The following is a 20,122-nucleotide window of genomic DNA, read 5'->3' as shown; positions in this document are numbered from 1 at the left end:
AAAACAATTGAATTACGAAGTCGTCCCAAGGTTCGTTTACGTTTGAAGTATCTTTCAGATCAATAGAATGAGAGATCATTTGAAGTGTTCGCTGTACATTTTATGTTGTTGTTACTTGACAACGTTTAATATAAAAGTTACTTTTGTGAAGTAACAAAGAGCTGAAATGTTCGAATCGTGTGACTTTTAAAAAAAGGTAATAACTGTCTAGTCATTAAAATTTCTAAGTACCTAAAAATTGATGTGGGATACTCTTTTTTCTCCACTCCTTTCTCCGATCGCGCTGGAAAACGTATGGGGAGGCTTATGTCCAGCAGTGGACGGCTATAGGCTGAGATGATGATGATGACTCTTTTACATTAAAAATGTATGACTATGGAGTGGGACCGTAAGCGTTGCTTTAGAACAGAAACCTGTAGGCTGTCAACGTAACTTGGAAAAAAGGCAAAGCACAAAAAGATTCGGATTGGATATATGGACTTAGTTTATGTAGTCAAATAAAGAGGAAAAGTACTATTGAGTCAATATAATGTTTTTCATATTACTATTTATCCTATACTACGCTCGATAAATGGGCTATCTAGCACTAAAATCTTTGTTTCTAACCGAGCCCGGAGCTCCCGAGATAAGCACGTTTAAAAAAACAAATAAACCCAAGCTGAGTCAGCTTTATAATATTAAGTATGTATTATAAAGGAAAATCTAACAAAAGCTTACATTTTAACCCAACTCCAGTATCGCCAAGTTTATTTAAAACTATTCGAATACAAACTCCGATGCAAGATGCAAAGGAATACTCGAGTTAAAAGCATTGGTACAGAAAATATGAGGATCTAAAGATTTTTGCCCGACGAAGCAACACCTGTGCGTTCGTTATTGAGACGATTGCTTTAGAATCGCATCGACGTTGGAATATACCGCTGCAGAGAGCTGTAATTTGTCACTCTATTGGCAGTATCTGCGCGATCGGAGTTAGTTGTTATTCAACGAGAAATTGCGATTATAGAAGCCTTTTATCGATAAGGGCTCATGAGCAAAATTGTTTTTTTTTTTATTTAAGCTCTTTCTGAAGTCTTGTCAGCGTTTATTTCTTACCGGTTATGTTGATTTGTTCATCTGTTAAGTTAACCGATACGACCCATTTCATTACTTCTTATAAATCAGTAGCAACAAACTAACTGTCCAGGACCTCTACTTCTATACAAACTGCTTTACCATATGGCGAGTACGTGGTAAATTGGCTGTCCAGTAAAACTGTCATTTAAAATCTGAGATCGTTCACAACAAAACTCCCGACCACGAAAAAGAAAATCCGGTTTTTCGGATCTGTGCTCTTGATCAACTGCCTACCTAGTTCTACTACAAGGTTTTTATGGCTCAACCGCTTTCTATCAAACTTGTCTAAGAATTCGACTTTAATACAAAACAAACTAAATTTAAATCGCTTAGTCTGTTCCGGAGCTATGATACCACAGACAGACAGTCAAACGTCAGACGAGACACGTCAAACTTATAACACCCCTCTCTGTGAAAGCTTCATAATAAACCCACTTACCTGAAGATAAGTCCATCGAGGGCCATAGCGTACACGACCCGCGGCATCGGGAACATGGATCCAAACATAGAGACAGTCAGCCCGGCGAGAGCCCCGATAGCCACGATGTACTTGCAAGTCGGCGCGTTCACATGCGCGAACATCTGCACGAGGGCTGAGTCGGTGTCCACCTCATCGTAAGGAACTGTTGACAAACAAATTTGAAAGTTAGGACAGTCTGTACAAGATGCTTTTTAGAATGTACTTGTTTTTAGGAAAGTAAGTTGTGTGAATTGGTACGGATTGAAGTAATGATTGCTGATTTTTTTTTTATGAAACTTATAGTTTGAATATCTCTTTCTGGCTTGAAAATGTTACATTAATTTATAAGTAATGTTATGGTTTTGTTTATTTACTAAATAAGCAGAACTTCATTGACGTTTAGATGCCCTGAATAATTTTCAACGTCTTTGTTTCTGTCACTCCCTGGAAAAAGTTCTTTATAAAAACTAACAAAGATCGATCTTTTATTTACACGTAAATAAACAATCGCTGAGGCAATACAAAATAGAAAAAAATATTCAAAGGCTACTTTTGAACTACACACTATCTATAGCTTCAAATTATTTAATTCTAAGACAGAATTATTTGATTAATGGAAAGGAAAATGTTAACAGGCTTCGCATGCCCCAGAGATGATGAGAAGATTAACAATTTATTCATTATTTTATTGGCCGTAATTTATTAGATCCCTGACAAGCATGATTTTCAATTTTAGGAGAAGTAATAAAGCGCTTTAAGATTAATATTAGCCACAAGGAATATATAAAAGTAGGAGGAAGTGCTTCTACATTGCCTTAGAACTTGCCCTAAGTGACATGACGACCATTCTATTCAGATGACTGATTTTCTTTTTAAAAAGGATGCTATAACTAACTTCCAGCCTCAATCGTAGATATGCCTCTAATTTCTTCAATAAATACACATGCGTGCAATATTTCAGCTCAAACGAAAACCACGAAAGCCACTTTCACCGACTTGCCTATGTTCCGTGACTGATTAAGCTTTCTCTGAATCAATGGTAAGCTTAAGGTTATGTAAAATACATTTTAAAGGTATCTAAGTGAAATGCAACATTCAATGGTGAATAAAAAGTTGAGCTCAGCTTACTAGCTCAGTACGATCGCGATAGCTATTTTTCCAGTTTTCATAAAATACTTTTAGACTAAAGTGGTATCAAAGATGTCTTAGGTCGCCTTGGGGAAGGCAAGTTTCTTTGATAACATGAAGCGACTTTGCACTTTAATCAAAGGGATTATCTTTTAAAAAGATTCTGTCATCCTGCTGCTGATAAGACTAGGAAGTGCCTTCATGTCAAACGCGACTCTATCTTCTTTCTTTCCAATGAGTTTCTATCCGACTCTTGAATAATCTTGATTTGAATTTTCTCTCTTAAAACAATCGAATAACGCAAAAAGTTTACACAACATTTATTTTAGTTACAAACATTTTGAAGGAAATATTTTGGCATAAAGTTTTGGCTGTGGTTTAATATTAATGACTCCAGAATAATTTAATAAAACAAATAACTTTAAGATTTCTTCGATGTTTTCTTAGAATTTAAACTCAGTGGGAATTTTGGATTATAGCAATCTTTAGGGTTCTGGTTTCAGGCTTTGTTAAAGTATAAATCATTAAAAAAGTTTTACTTTTCTGCATTTTGTGCTGAAACAAAAAGTCGAGAAAGAGTGATTCTAGAGTTAAAAATCTTTATTCCACAAAAAAATGTTTCGTCTTTTTCTAAATAGAGAGGCTCCTCAACAAACGATACCTTTCGTCTCTATAAAGTTCAATATGAATAAAATATTTACTCTTACGTTACCATCCCCTATCTTTGCGGAACGCTTTCCCAGAATGAAATCTAAGATACCTTAGACTTAAAAAATATTCTGCTTTATGAAAAAAAATTCACTACTCTTGGCCGTAAAATTTTATGAAGTATTTTTTCAATTTCCAGTAAAATTCATAGTATTTCTTTCTAGTTCCTTCCGATATATCTGTCATTATTTTAACAGCAAAATGTAACTCTTCAATTTCAATAAAGTCTTGCTTTGCGGTACGCATTTAAATCTATCCCACTCGTCGCTACACATGTGACTCATTTATTGAGAATGATTGCAGATAGTATCATTTCTTTCAATTCAGTATTTTACTTTATAGATAGATGTATAAATTACATTATTTTTATCTTGGCGACACAAGGGCCGGGCAATGGAGTCCTTGTAATAGTAAAAAACAGATCTAAAACTAAAAATCAGAAATCAAACCACGGTAAAATCTGAATAAGTGCGAACAAACACCAAAAAAGCCACAAATATCATAAAACGAATTCGTTATATGGTTTTTAATTACACAGCCAAAGCTGAGTTGAAACCTTTTTTATTTGAAGATATTTCCTCTTTCGACGCTCAGAATTTTAATTAAGCTCATCTGCCGTTCAACGTATGTCACATTGCTGCCAAATAACAGTTCGGAATTCGAATGTGAATATTGTATTTTCATATTGTATTGACTGGCAATGCCAACTACGTCAATCGGAATTCAAAAATGAAAATGAAATAAAGTCGAGATGATATTCATTTTGACATTTACACATGCAGGATATGTAATTGTATACTGTATTGTGCAGTTCTTTACAAATGGAACAAAATATAAGTTGTAATAAATTTGTATATTTTTTAATTAAAACTGGTAGTGTATTGTGTTCTGTCGAATACAAAGAATTACTTTGATTTTGATTGAAAACATTGTTCTTTTTGTGCACATTTTGGATATATAAGAAATTTCACTTTTGTGGTCCAAAGTTTGAATATGCTTCTGCTAAAGAAAAGGACAATTTTAGTTTTTCGTATCTACCTATATTTTCATTCGTTACATCCAGAATGAGTCAAATAAACATATTTTTTAAAACGACACATATCAGAACGATTACATATTTTTTCATTTGAAACTGTAAAAGAGAATCGTTTAACAATATCCAATGAAAAGAAAAAGTCGTTTAAAAGTCGCTTGTCGTTATTTCTTTTTGTTTTGTTCGCTATCGCGTAAAAGTTTCCTATCGCTCGGACGGTGACAAAAAGAGGCAAAAAGCGCTATAAAAAGTAAAAAAATGTTGTTCAAATACTTGTATCCTATGTTGGACTATATTTTATACATATTTGACATCAAACAAGATACTGACGTCATTTAAATATGTTTTATACACACATCGTAATTATTTACCTTACTAACTTCCTATAAAGCAAAATATTCAATAAATTTACGAGAAGATCTCTTGTAAACATGTGAGAACTTTATAAACATTAATGTTGATGGGGATCGGAAAAAATGTATGACAATATTTTTTCATAAATGCTGATACATCAGTCTCGCTCATTTTTCAACCAACCGGCTTCATTTGTTTTTGTCAAAAGGTCACTTTGTCTCTATTCAGGCTCAACTGATGGAAATTCTCTCTCTCTTTGATTTCGGAGCGACAGAGAAATGTGCTGGACTCCAACAAACTAAACAGGCTCACTTCACCCAAAGAACAGACACAGCATTTGCAATGCTCTTTAACAAAACGACACTTACGAACAACGTTTGACAAGAATATATAGCATTTGAACCATGTAGGGGAAAAATTTAAAAATACTTCTCACATTTTATTATAAAGTTTGGTTTCAAAATCGAGCTATGAATTGCACTTTGAATAAATGTGCTAGACTCAGCGGGCGAGAAAAGAACGACGTTTGCTCAAGTTATTAATACTACGCGCATAAAAATTTACTTTTCATTTGCGGTATTTGTTCGAACTGCACCAGGTGTGCTGAAAATACGGGAACAGCATTTGCTCTTGTATTTATTAAAACACAACGCGATACTGTGAATTAAAACATCTGACATTTTTTTCAAGAGAGCAATCAAAAGTATCTTTGCAACTTGAACGTTTATATCTCCCTTACTAAAAACCTACCATATTTTTTTCTACTATTTCATCTAGATTACTATTTCTGAAATAAGACACGATTTTTGTTAAATATACGCCAAGCTATCAACGTTTAATGGGTACAACGTCTAACAAGCTTCACCCAAGCAATCCGTGTTCGACGAATTATACTCGTAGCCCTCGTTCACCGAAGATGTTTATTTCGTTCGAGTAATTGCGGGTTAACTAGGAGTATACTCCACGAAGGCATACAAGCCCCCACTCCACTTGAACTAGCGACCCGCTGTCAACAGTATCGAGTTTACTCTAGCAGACAACTTAAATAGAACAAGTTTAAGGTATCGTCTGAGTATTGCTATCGGTTGCAGCTTGATTTCCTCGACTAAAAACTCGTTAAAAACCAATTTAGTGCATCTGACAAATTGTAAAAAAATCACTTGATGATTTTTACCTTTATTTGAACAAGTAATTGGTAGCGATAAACTGCTTAAAGAGGGGGGTTTGTGACGTAGAGTTTAACGTTAGCAAAATTTAAACTTACTAAGTTCCGGCAAGCGCAATAAATTTACTGAGACGGAACAGAGGAAAAATACCTATCCAAAATTATTACGGTCTTTGAAGCTTGCGATGCCGCAAGAGAGTAAAACTCCTTTTTCGTTCACGAAGGATTCCGATTCCGATTCGTCTCCCAATAGTTCCATGCGCTCATAAACCGGAACCACGTTTATCTACGTTTATGCTCCACATTTCCGATAATTGTTCGCTAACGACAACATTGTTGTCAGACACTTTGTACTCTAACTATAGTCTGCTATCATCCGTAATACACACAAACCGACCTTTACCAAACCCATTCCGAAATTCTGATATCTGTATCCCACTAGGATTTAACGGCAAAGACAGTTTCTATCGAGAGATAGGTATTCAGAGTGCGGTGTATTACATACGCGATGTGGCGAGTGGTTTGCGCATGGTTTGAACGTGTTTGAATAAAGTAGAGATCGCACGTACACCACCGAGGGATGCATCGCACCAACATTACTGAGAATGATCGCAAACCACGTTTCGACATTCTAAACGAATAACAACATTTCCCCTGTTTATATACCTACTTATCAATCGAAACGAACAAAATTTTGAAATGGAAATATTAAATTTTGTGAAACCTGTGGGAATGAAATTGACAGCTTATACATTGGCCTATTGTCAGGCAAAGAGCGACTCCTTATGGAGATGAGAAGTATAGCATTTATCACCAAGTTTGCCAACTGCGGGATCCAGATTTTGAGATTTTGAATCCAGGTTTCTTCACATAGTTTCTTTTCTCCGATTATGAATAACATGACTTGAGCACGTTAGAGTATATTTGAATGAATTAAATTAAGACATAATTCTACCACCACCACCTTGATATCTAGCAAAACATTTACAATGTTTGGTAACTAAATACATTTTACTGAAAACGCCAATTCGACGCTTGATGGATCCAAATGGGCAATATTACTTATAGAGTGATTATTCAAAATTCACCCAACAATACTTACATGGAATATGGTGTAATAATTACTGTACCAGTTATAATACCATTGAGTTCCATTAGCTTTGCACTACGGACTTAATCCGTTAAAAGCAATGCATTTGGTTACACAGGCTCTTTGATGCATTAAATATGGATTTTGATTCAATATGTCCTGTGTTTCGCTTAGTCATTTTATTTCGGCAGAATATTCTGTGTTTCATTTTACAATATACGAAATTAAAAATGAGATATTTAATTTAAGACCTACCTGAACAAAAAATAATAATCTCTGAGTAAGTTTCTTATTATTCTAGTTTCTGAAGGGAATCGCGTTGGGAAAATACAAGGAGTTGTCCTAACGGACGTTGATCGAAAGCGAAGTTGATATCACGAATACGTGTGTTCAAATCCCCTGCACTCAAGACAAGTGAATTATATAAATCTAGAAAAATGAAAATGAATGAATTAATTAAAATTAATATACTGTCTCTACTGTCTATCTTAAGGTTTTGATTTTCACACATTTGGAAAATGAAGTGAATATTTCGAATGAAGTGAAATGAAAGGTACGAAATGTAAACTTATGATAGGGCTGAACTTGCATGAGCGACCAATATTACGCCTGTGTATTTCGAGACCAATATTATTGTACCCATATTGCCACACCTAATAATGTGAAATCTTGCACCTGTTGTCGCCTAGAATATTTAGAAACAACACATATATTCTCATTTGGGTCAAGTATAATTCTCGAATACTTATCAAGTGTAATTTTTTTGAACATTTGTGTTCAGTTCATAACAAGATACAATAAAAAGATTACACTTTAAAATGTTTTATATTTCCTTTGAGAGAAAACTTACAATAAAATTGAAAGACAGAATGGAAAATTCACGCATCGCTTGTTATTTAAAGTTACTTTACTTTAATCAACATTGCCAATATTGCCATATTCGAAAGCCGATTGTGAATCTGCTTACTTTACTGAAAATGTATTTTAAATTATTGGTCATTTCATAGTATTTTGTGGAAATGTTTAAATAGAGAATACGTGATGTTTTTTTGTTAGATTTCCATTTGTCAGCATCTTTTGACGTTAACGCTATTGTGAATATCATTTATATGCTGGTGTGAATGACAAACAAAAATTAGCTGCAACATAGGCCTGCTCTTAGCGAAAAGACCGCCCGTTGTGGTACCATGTATCTATTTGTATATAGAAATCTTACTCATGTGGTGAGCAAGGGATAAAATTCTCTAGAAAATTAATGCATAATATTACTTCTTGAGTTTCGGTTACAGATCTGAGATAAATTTCGGATCTTAATTTGTTTCAGATACTTTTGGTTCTAATTTTTTTTTTTAGTTCATTGCGAAATGTGTTCTTGTAAAACGATTTTTATATTAGTTCTGGCTAGGGACTTCTATTACACCTTCATATTGAATTAAAATAATAGAAATGTCTATAACGTTAAAAATAATAAAAATTACTTACAGGTGGAAATATTTGGTCAAGAATTGTAACCTCAAAGATGACGCTCTCCTTAGTTAAAATATTGTTTACTAATACAATATTAGGTACATAAGTCTGAGTTTCTCGAAAACTGCTTATTTCACATTGATATTTTTTTCAGAAACGAGAGAAAGCTTTGTGGAACTATTCCCCGTGATTCCGTGTACCAGTCCAACTGAATTCGAAAAAATATTCCTGAGGAAAGAACTCTACTTTTTTTTTACAAAACCTTGAACACTAGTTTTTACTTATCGAAGAAAATCGCTAAATGGAATGAATTACCTTTGATGTATACAACATGAAATCGTCTGGAATACGGTTGCCGCTTGATTGATTAACTTTTGAATTGAGTTTCTTACTTTTGCATTTCGATTTCTGAAGAAAATATAAATGTATTTTTAAATCCCAATGTCGGTGTAAGAGTTTTACAACTTTGTCCGGTTGTAGAACAGTGATGATGAAGTGGCAATTTTGTTTGGAGTATTATTATCGAAATATAACTAGAGTGTAGGTTCGATCTCCAAGACAGGAAAGTAATAATTTCTTAAATTAATTTCCTAAAGACTTTCAAAATTTATTTATAGAATATAAGTGTTATTATATTTCTAAATATTCCAAGTCCAATGACAAACGTGAAGAAGATATCATGAATGAACCTTATTTCCAAATATTCGAATGTCAAATCGCCAACCCGAAATAAGCTTACGTGGTGATTATTGTGATTAATGCTCAAACGGTGCTTATTTCTAGAAAACACTGTAAAAAAATGCTAAAAGCAACTTCAGACACGTCGGCAAAAAACCGCATCTTCAAATGAATTTGTCTTTTTAAATTTCAAAGATGGGTAAAATATATTGCTTTGCAATTTCCCACTGTAAATTGTTGTACGCGACCAAATAATTTGCTTCACTGCTTCCGACTGCAATGTGTTGCCGATGTTCGTATCTCAACGCAAATCAAATCAATTTCTCGGTAGTTACTGTAATAAAATGCCTTTCTTGCTTTTATTGGTATTCGAATAGCAATCTTTATGGTAAATGTACGTCTTATTATTTGGTATGAGAAGTGTTTTATAAAACTAAGTTAAAAAGGGGAAATTAGTGAAGGATTACTTAGAAATGGAAAACTGAATGGTTTGTCAATTTTAAGGAAAAAAATACATAAAATATTGTAGCTGATTTTGACAATGTCTGTACCTTATAAGGAAGTTAAAATTTACATTACAAAAAATAAGAAGAAAAGGCGTACCTGCACAAAATTTATTAAAAAGAGATTATGTTCCTAAAAAATCGTTAACTCTACTGCGTTTACTATGAACGTTTAGTTTTCGGTTTAAAGAGCATTTTGTCATCAAACGTAAAAGTTATTCAAGTTAAGAAGTACGACACTTTGTATGGTATTTCTTCTTCGTTCTTAATTCTTGCGTCAGTTGAATAGAGGGATAAACAGTTGATTGACAGACATTATCAAGTTACTGCTAAACTATTGTGGCTATAGACGTAGATTATGCGGGTCTCTTATCCATTATAGTCGGGTATAGAAACTTTTTGGTAATTTGAAGGAAAAGTAGTTTCTAAAGCAATAGTGTTCTAAATTAGATGATTAAAACTTAGTAGGTATGCGTCTTTCAAATATAGCCAATGAGTTATTATAAGATAGTATTTCTTTTCTATTTTTCTACACCTAGCTGTTTAGGAATTAGAATTAGGTTCCACGATTCATCTAAGTAAATATAAATTGATAAAACCATTCATATGTTAGTTCATTCCCAAAAAGGACGCATTGATTTTCTATGTTTGATATCATTAATAATAGCAGTTAAATGTGGAATCTAATAGAGATACAATTAGTGATCATAAAATCTGGGCGAATTAAATTTGAAGTCCTACCCTGTTGGCACGAAAACAAAAAGAGGTGGAAAGCTGACCAAAAGTATTAATTCAGCACGATTTCTCTTCCTTCCTATATTTAAGTAACATTTTTTTAATCACACCTTTCCTTCTTTGTGACTGCAGTAAAGTTTTTACATATTTTAATTAACGTAAATAAAAGTTGTGCATCAGCCATAATACTTACCGTGTTCCATTATCACTCTCTGCTTTATTAATCCTTTAAAAGCCATGCTAGTTACATAATCTCTTTGATGCATAAAATTTCACTAATGGCTTTAAAAAATTTCTGATTTTGTATCGAATTTAAAAATTGAATATTGCAACAGTACCGATTATTCACGAACGAGAATTCTTTGTTTCTTTTATAGAAAGAAAAAAAACAGATTTTTTACAGGATCACTTTGTTGTGAGACTTTCCGTCTATCTGTCAAGGACCATTTTCTAAGAAACGCGTGGAGGTATAAATTTGAAATTTATATTCAATACTTAGGTCTACTCTCTGCTAAAACACTCGAAAGAGTATCAAAACCTGCAAAACATTTCTGTGAACTTCAAATCTTGAATTTTGGTACGAAGCAACGTTATCAAACATAAACGAAAATAAAAATTAGGGAATATTTATGAACTGTTTTCTATAAACCCTGGCTACATGTCCAATTATCACTCGGCTGGATTTTGAAATAACATTCAGTCGTATAAGTTACCTCAGACACCCCAGTTCTGTACTACAAAGTGTATCGATCAGTGCATGAACATTGTTATAACGATACTCGTTTCCGCAGCCGGCTTCCCTCGGGACTCCTAGCTACTAGAATTATAATTCAATTTAATATCTGAAGTGTCAGACGCAACAACTTTCCTCGGTCGATGCTCTTTTATAGATGGAATACTAATTTTGTTCTTTTGTGCCAGCTACCAACGTTCACAGTTTAAACAAATTAAATACTGTGCGAATTGAAAAACTTTTTGTTTTCTTTGTGGAAATACAATGTGCACTTGGCGTTGTTTTGATATTGTTGATATCCTTTTGTTTCTACATGTTTGTATAGTATGTTTGTTAGTTTGTTTCAATCTAGGATGGCTTGCAAGGGATATATTAAAAAAATGAAATTGCTGCTTCAACAAAGCAATTCTGTAAGACCCAATTTTTTTTTCATATGCATTCTCTATAGATATGAGAGTACCTACAATGAAGCCAAAACATATTTCTAATTTTCTTGTTATTTAACACCAATTTGCGTTATTCATTTTAGCATGGCAAGCCGCATTCAAAAATCATTCCCATGTTCGTAATTTTTTTTTATCTATACTTAAATTTAACTTTATCACAAACCAAAATATATGTTTATCTTTCATCAGTATTTTACTTCTAAATGAGGAAAGAACATAATACAATAGTGCATTTTTCATCAAGCTTAATGTCTTTTTTCTTTCAAATAAAAAGGCAAAGAGGATTACGTTGAAAAGAGGCAAAAATTAAATAAAAAATTAAGTGGAATTAGGTCGAAATAACCAAGTTTAGTCGTTAACTGCAGAGCGATTCAACGTGTGAAGCAGAGCTGTGAACTAAAAATGTTTTACGAATGTGAATATGAAAACGGAATTCGTTTCGTGTTAATATTTCTGTTTTTCGTTTCAAGCCCAAATGTTTTATTTGAGAAACTTAGTCAACAATGTTTGTTGAGGGGAATATTTTTAGAGGTTACGGAGTGACTTTTTTTATTCAATTTTCGTTTTTACTTGAAATCTTTTATGTTATTTAGTTTTTTTTTATAAAGTGGTACAATATTTTTAATAGGATGCTCTTTAGTCAATAATAACCAATTAAGTAGCTAAGCATTTTTTAATCAATCTTTGGGCAGTTTTACCTCTATATCATGGTGAAAAGTAACGTCATCCGTCGAAATACAAATTTGTATGCCAGCCGTATAACACGGGATCCGATTATATAACTGTACTAATATTACGAGCTTAACCTTTTCATAATACTGGGGTGAGCATTTTGTGGGTGAACGGGTCTTTATTATGCCTTATGGCTTATGCTATCGAACATCGGTTATGCCTGATGTATCCGTTTGAGTATACGGACTTAGCGTTATATTCAGTATAGTTACATTAAACTAGCCATCGTCTAATCGCTACAAACTATTTTAGGTATATATATGAAAATGTTTATGGCTATTAATTCTATAAACAAATCTGCTTCACAGTTTTGATCGTAGGTTATTCCGTATTTTTTTGCGTATATTTCATTTATACTGAGAACAAAATAAATAGCCAAGTAGCAAACTGGCATGAAATCTTTTATACTGTGTTCGAGCCTCCGGGATATTTCTTGTACTGAAAAACGAATTACTTCATTTAAAAGTGTCTATTTCTCTTAATGGAAGACAGCGAGTGGACAGAGCTTAGGAAAAGAATCCCATTTAACCCTTTGGCTATGGAATCATGAGAATAAAAGAGAAAGAAATGCGACACCTCACAGTTCGCACTGCCAGTTAAAAATGCAGGACATTGCCACTTAAAAATGAACAGTGAAACATGTGAAATGTTCACGTAACGGTACTGTGTTCTTGCAGTAATCCATTAGTGCAATAATGGAGTACCTTTGTTAATCGTTCAGGCACTCCAGGAATACCAGGACACGAATGCCGATCGAACATTACGTGCATTTTTCATCGATTTCTTTCAAGAATCTCATAGACGCTCGTTTTAAATTGCATAGAATTTTTAGTACCTCACTAAAGGTACGGAATTTATAATGACTCGTTAGGTCTGTTAGGTTTCATTTATTTAAGTCAATTTATCACATCGAACCCTGCTACCTTTTCTAGAAGCGTTTTTTAGTTTTTTTGTTTAAACGAAATGGAATTCTTCAAGCATTTTCTGCTTAGACGCGAACAATCTTGCTTCAGAAGATGGATGTCGGATGTCAATCCCGTACCAAAGTTCGCTTAGAGAAATATAGCCTTTGGAGCACAACCAAAACAACATCAGTTCATCAAGCATCAGCTCATGGTTATGTACTCCAGTAAGGTCCGAAACTAGTCAGGCGATTCATATAAACGCGCATACCATAAATAACTTAAAAAAGAACTCATTTCTACTAGTCGTAACAAGATGCAAATCCTTCTGAATTCAAATTTCAAGATGAAACATATCATCAATATTTATTGTAACTAAGACATTGTGACCTAACCCTCTTTGTATTTATTGGTTACTACAGACAACCCCATTAAGGTAACTTGGATTAGGCAGCACAATTAGTAACATGACCTGTTAGCCTAGCATAACTGCACTCAGGTCAAATAGAATGACGTCATAATTTTGAATCCAGTATCACAATAGCTACAAAATGTATTCGTTCGAAAATTGAGTTTTAAAGACTGAGTTATTCAGTCGGCAAATTGAGCGTCGTGATGAAAAAATCATAATATTACGAGTAAGTTGAAATCACCAATATTTTCTAATTGTCAACATTTTTAAAGTTACATATCATGTAGTTTTCTGATAGTCGTATTTCAAATATAAAAAAATAACGAATGCATGTTACATAAATCGTTTGCAATTTTATTCAATTCCGATTCGTAGACTGTTCGAGGAAACTAAGTTGTTCTACAAATACGGTAAGCGCTACTTGAATGCTATCACAAGGGAATCCATGCCGTCAATACTTTAGACCGCTTTACAGTTTCTTCCTTCAAGAACTGTTCTGTTTGTCTTTAAAATCATTTTTAGTTTCCATTTGAGGTAGAATGTTAGTAGATATTCTATTGTTTCACTAAAATCACAATATGTAAATATATCTTGTGCATTCAATTTCAATTTTTGTTAAAACCTTTTCTAAATTTATCATCCATGTCTCTATCATAAATAGCAATCCCATTATTTCATTCATAGATTAGGTTGGTGATTGTAATTAAAATTCGAAAGGAGAAAAAAGAATAAACATGCACTAACCACGAGAAAAAATCTAGTTATTTTCATGAATGAAAGGTATTAGTTTCACAAAAACCCGTTGATATAGGGTATCGTTAAACTAAAATACATGTTTGGCACTACGGGGAATTGGATACCGAACCCCATGCTTTCTTTTTACGTTTTTTTAGGATAAACAGTCCACCATCAAGGGGATTAAAATCTACAGAATGAAAAAGTCCGTTTACGTAAAATAAAGGGTATGTGCTCGTTGTGTGTTATGTGATAACATGGTCCGGACTTCAGAATGCTGGTCAAAGTATAAAAAATAAATCCTAAAAGTTTAGACCCGTACAGTCGAATAGACAAAGGTCCACACACAGAATAAATTTCGGCAAATGGATGAGCTGAAAAAGGTAGTTCGGGCTAGATGCGTGGATGTAATAATCCTAAAATATCCACCCGACCTAATGCAAGGCTGAAACCTCTTATCACGAATGAGGATTTACTAGAAGTCACCTAGACATCAGTGTAAGATTTTTTCTCATTTTCTTTCTTCTACGTTGTTTTAAGGCGTTACCCAAAAAATAGAGCAGAAACTAATTTAAACTATTTGAATCTGAACTTAGTGAAACTAGCGTTGTTCATGCCTATCCCATAAGAGAAGGTACATGTGCTCATCAGAGCTACATCATAAATGATATGACATTTTTTATTTCTTTTCAAATTCATCAACTATTAGTGACATGTATCTCTTGGTAAATTAAACTCTACCCATGAACCATACTTACCTGATGCACCATTCTTACACTACATTGTTATAGACTCCTTCAAAGAACCTTTATTGAATGTACTTACCCACAAGAGTCAGGACCATGGAGGTTGACACGTAAGCAATGAGAATGATGCCGAGGCTGTTGACGATGGCCAATGGGATGGATCGCTTTGGGTTGTTCGCCTCCTCGCCTGTGGTCGCGATGATGTCAAACCCAATGAAGGCGTAGAAGCAGGTCGCCGCTCCACTGAACACCTGGATAACAAGGAAACAAATGAAAACAGTTGTTCACGAAATAATTCTACTTGCTTAAGATTAACTTTGTTAGTTGTAGTTTATGGCTAGCGTTGGTTAAAGGTCAACTCAGTTACCTAAAAATAGTTGAAATTGAATTAATTAACTTATAACTGAGGTCAGAGAGAAATAAATTTCACTTTTTATCCTACGCATTAATGGGAAGAGGACATTGTGGCTGTTATCTAAATTGGAATTGTTATGCAAAAGGGTCACAGCGTTGACAAATTCTTTATGGAATAGATATGTGTGTATGAACAAAAACAGCAAAGATATTACAAGGAACCACTCAGATTCTTCCTTTAGGAATTTATGTTGCCTTAATATTGCTTTTCAAAATATTATTTACTACCTAAAACTGTGTACAGTTTAGGTAGTAAATAATATTTTATAAATATTATTTACTATATAATATCTAATAAATAATATTATTAAATTTAGTTTTTCTTGCAGAGAAAAACTAAATTTAATAATCTTCACAGATGTTAGGCTAATTACACAATGTTACTTCAATTTATTTTGAGTTCCGCTACAAATACGAAACGAACAACAACGCAGCTTATAGTCAACTAAAAGAAATTCGTATTTTCATGTCATATCACACATTATTACATGTTATTTATAGTCCCTAGTTAATAATCCCTTCCAACTAATAAACGTCGCAAAAAGCCTTTGTTACGAGAAATATTCAGAATTTCGAAACGCTATTCATTTTGTCACTTCACATCAGACTATTCATAAAATATAATATTCGTTTTAATATAACCCGTTGCATATTTTCAAGGAAAGATTTAATATGCTTTACACCGAGTTTCAACTAACGCAATAATACTGTATTAAGTTTCAGACTAGTTTTATTCCATTCCCGTATCCTCTCTTAAAGGACGGCTAAATGACAGCTTAAGAGTTAATTCGATTTTGCTCCTGTTTCTATTTTTCACGTTTATTTTTAAGTCGTGTTGTGCATTTCTTGTGGTATTGGATAATAACTTCAATGTACTATGGATAAGAGCTTTGTTTTTATTGTCTTTATGTATCAAAAATTATTACCGCGAAAAACAATGCACCTACATTTTATTTTTGGGAAGATACTATTCGAATGAATAGGTTTCTAACTTTAGAACGAATATAATAAGATTTATATTTAATAGTGTATGGGAAGGTGGGGTAAGACGGGGTAGCGAGGTAAGATGGGGACCCTCCAAAAATATATAATACAGTATTAATTGAAAAGTTATTTTGACGCCATCTAGTCGTATTTATCAGTACTTGTTAGAGTCGCAAAAAGTTTGTTCGAAGGAGCGCACGATTCTTCATGGTAAGTACATTTTTAAAATTTGAAGTGGTTTTATCTAATTATTGAAGCATATAAAGTGCATGACTGTTATAATGTATGATAAACATAATGTGTGACATATTTTTTTTGTTAATTTGTATTTATTTTACTATTGTAAACTCATTAATTCATGCCGGTTTCTTTTGATTTATAACCTCTAAAAATTCAATACAACTTTTAAGTCCAGTTTGGGAAAGATGGGACACTTATGTGGGGCAAGACGGGGTAGGTACCCGATCTTATCCGCTGAGTTGTTATTCAGTTTGTATTGAGATTGCATTCAACATTAACTATTTTTTTATAGTACAGTTCCAAAAACAGTAATGTTGTCATTTCCTGATGCTTAAATGGCTACACCGCCGTAAATCATTTAGCAAACTCTCCACCTCCACCAACTGCTTCAACCTCATGTCTCAAGCAGGCAACAGTAAATGATTATATAGATAATGATGCATTCCATCTGGTTAGCCCGAAAAAGTTAATGCCTCATTCGCGATTCGCCGAAAAAAGACCAAGACAAGTTCGAAGAAGGGGAAAAGCAGCTATTATTACTGCTTTTCTATATAAAAAAGAATGAGAGGAAAACTAAAATAGGTAGAAACTAAAACCACATGTAACAAACAAAAAGTAAATGACAAAAATAACAATAAAGAGAACTTGAAAAACCGAAAAAGCGAAAAGGCACAGAAGAAGAAGATACAGAATGTCTATACTGTCGCGGCTTGTATTCCGATTATCATACTTGTATCACTTATCGTACTTGAGGCAAGTGAGCGCATTGTGTCTGTGCAGGAGTGGAAGACAGCGATGACGAAGCTGAACATATCTGCCCGGTTTGTGAAGATGACGGCGCTTAAATAGTCTATACCCCATCTTACCCCAGGGGTATACCCCATCTTACCCTATAGGTGGGGTAAGATGGGGTGATTCAGTTATTTTTTAAAAGTTTATATTTTTATGAGAAGAACTTATTTTTTTTTGTTTTGACTGATTGTTATTAAAAGAAGAAAGACTGATTATTTAATTAATAAAAGTTCCTACGTTGTGCAATTAAAAAAGATGGGTTTTATTTATGAAATACCTTAAGGTCCCCGTCTTACCCCACCTTCCCCTACAGTCTAAGGCTTTCATCAAAGCAGGTAAGGAAGCCTGTATATGTTATTATTATTTACTAGCTGTTGCCCGCGACTTCGTCCACGTGGGTAGAAAATATAAGTTATGATTTATACCCGCCCTGTTTTTTTTTTATTTTCCATTGTATCTTCGCTACTATTAGTCGCATCGTGATGGTTTATAGCCTAAAGCCTTCCTCGATGAATGGTCTATTCAACACAAAAATAATTTTTCAATTTGGACCAGTAGTTCCTGAGATTAGCGCGTTCTAACAAACAAACTCTTCAGCTTTATATATTAGTATAGAGTATAGATTTTCCAAAAGCCCTGTTTAAAATAGACAGCATTTGTTTCATTCAGCACTCTTCGGAGAGAAGTAAAATTAATCTCTGCTTTTACCACCGCGGAGATGATTGAAAATAGGAATGAATGAAACTCAGATCCAGTTCGGTCTAGCGAATTGAGGTGACCTAAACTCAGAACGTGATACGTTATACCTTCGTTTGGTTTTAGACTAGAGTAGGAATATTTTAGGCTACTAGTGACCGACTTTAAATATAGTGTGTGGAAGATAAATCTAGTCTAGTAACTCTGTTTCTATTAAGCAATCACGTCTGTCCTATTTCTTGCAAAATTTAAATAGAAATAAACTATGGATAAGTTTCTTTTTGTATTTCGAAATATAGTTTGTATATGAAGAATCTTGTCAAATCATTTATAGCTGTGACTTAGGATTAATGTTCCTTCGCTTAGCACCTAAATATATGTCATATCTTTTTAAAAAGGTTTCATATTCATTTCTCTCAAACATAAAATTGAAGAGATTCTAAAAAAATAACTCATTTATAAATTTTACAATAGAACTTTGTATGGAATATAACGACAATGTTTCCTCCAGGATCCCATATCTTATTTACCTGAGTAATTGTAATGAAAGTGCTTTCTATACCCAATTATGTCTTCACAAATTTATGCCTACCTTCGCAGAGGCTTGAGCCTAAAGACAGTTTCTAAACAATATGACATGTATGTATATTAATGCTTTTAATTTTAACTTGACAGAGTTAATTAATCAGTGTGAAATGATTAACTCCGAGATACGCTGTTGAAGGGTAGGGTTTTTTTTGTTTTTGAGTACATAAAAATGAAGATTAATGTAAATGTTTCAAATCTTTATTTGTTCCTGTAAGTTATACCTATTTCAAAATTTCCAAGTCGTTTCTTAAATAGGTACATTACCTATTATAATAACCAATATTGCTGTGAATATTTTCTATTTTTTAGTTTATCTGGAACAGTTGTAATTTTTACGTAAAATGAATAATATTAATTTTATATAAGTTCGCCTTTGAGATATCCATAACAGCAACGAAAGTTAAAAATTGCCAAAGATATCTACGGTATTGTTCAGTAAGTTTTCAGAAATAATGGGGCAGATGTAAAGGTCAAAGATATTGTTGTACATTTTTATTAAAAAATCTTTTGAATCAGGTAGATAGTGTTCATAAACTATTTGCAGGTACTTGCGTACGGCTAAAGGCTAGAAATTAAACCGGTTAAGGTAACTTACCCCACTCCATCCGTATGGTAAAAATCCTTTGTGTTCAGTCCAATTAGTGAAATCTATGTAGAATAAGCCGGCAGTCATTATGAAGACCCAGACGCTGAGGTTGATGGCGTTCAGCAGGTTGTTGAAGAACAATGATTTCTTCACCCCAGCGACCAATACAAACATCATGAAAAGGGTGATGCCGAATGCCAAGAAGTCCGGTGGTTTGCCTGGTAAAGAAAAAAAAAACTAAATTAGGGTTTGTTATAAAGGCTTGAACGGTGTCACTTAATATTAAAATAGGAAACGTTCAGAATGTTAATCGGAATGTTATTCTGTTTTTTACTTTTTAAAAGTGTCGTGATTTTGTCTTCTCGGTTCAATGTATTAGAGTAATTTAAACGCACTTGTTGATGAATATGAACAGATCTGATTCTGACTGACTAGTACTTAAATTAGACATATATTTGGTTGTGACAGAATACTGTGCCCTCATATGGAACTTCTAACACTGCTAATCTTACCCCAGTTGATTGAGGACTACTCAAATTGTATAAACCAGTGGAAAAGCTGCTATAGTTACAATAGATCCTAATGATATCTAAAAAGGATTTTTTTCTCCTGATTTATAACCTCTTTGTGGATCGCTAAGGAAATTTATATTTTATTTATAAGAAAAATCTCGATAAAT

At 33.4% G+C, this 20,122-nt stretch overlaps 1 protein-coding gene across 1 annotated transcript in view; it reads right to left on the bottom strand.

Moving 5' to 3' along the window:
• Nucleotides 1-20,122, bottom strand: part of LOC113496172 (probable cationic amino acid transporter) — a 138,364-nt gene that overhangs the window by 23,811 nt on the left and 94,431 nt on the right. Inside the window, exons 7-9 of the mRNA XM_026875308.1 lie at nucleotides 19,453-19,661; nucleotides 15,223-15,394; nucleotides 1,556-1,739 (exon numbers count right to left, since the gene is read on the bottom strand). Of these exons, the coding sequence (XP_026731109.1) occupies nucleotides 1,556-1,739; nucleotides 15,223-15,394; nucleotides 19,453-19,661 (565 nt within the window). The remainder of the gene's footprint in view (nucleotides 1-1,555; nucleotides 1,740-15,222; nucleotides 15,395-19,452; nucleotides 19,662-20,122) is intronic.

The sequence above is a fragment of the Trichoplusia ni genome, chromosome 7 (assembly GCF_003590095.1).
Source record: "Trichoplusia ni isolate ovarian cell line Hi5 chromosome 7, tn1, whole genome shotgun sequence".
NCBI lineage: Eukaryota > Metazoa > Arthropoda > Insecta > Lepidoptera > Noctuidae > Trichoplusia > Trichoplusia ni.
The sequence above is the reverse complement of the archived record's forward strand: the minus strand, read 5'-3'. Positions and strand labels throughout refer to the sequence as shown.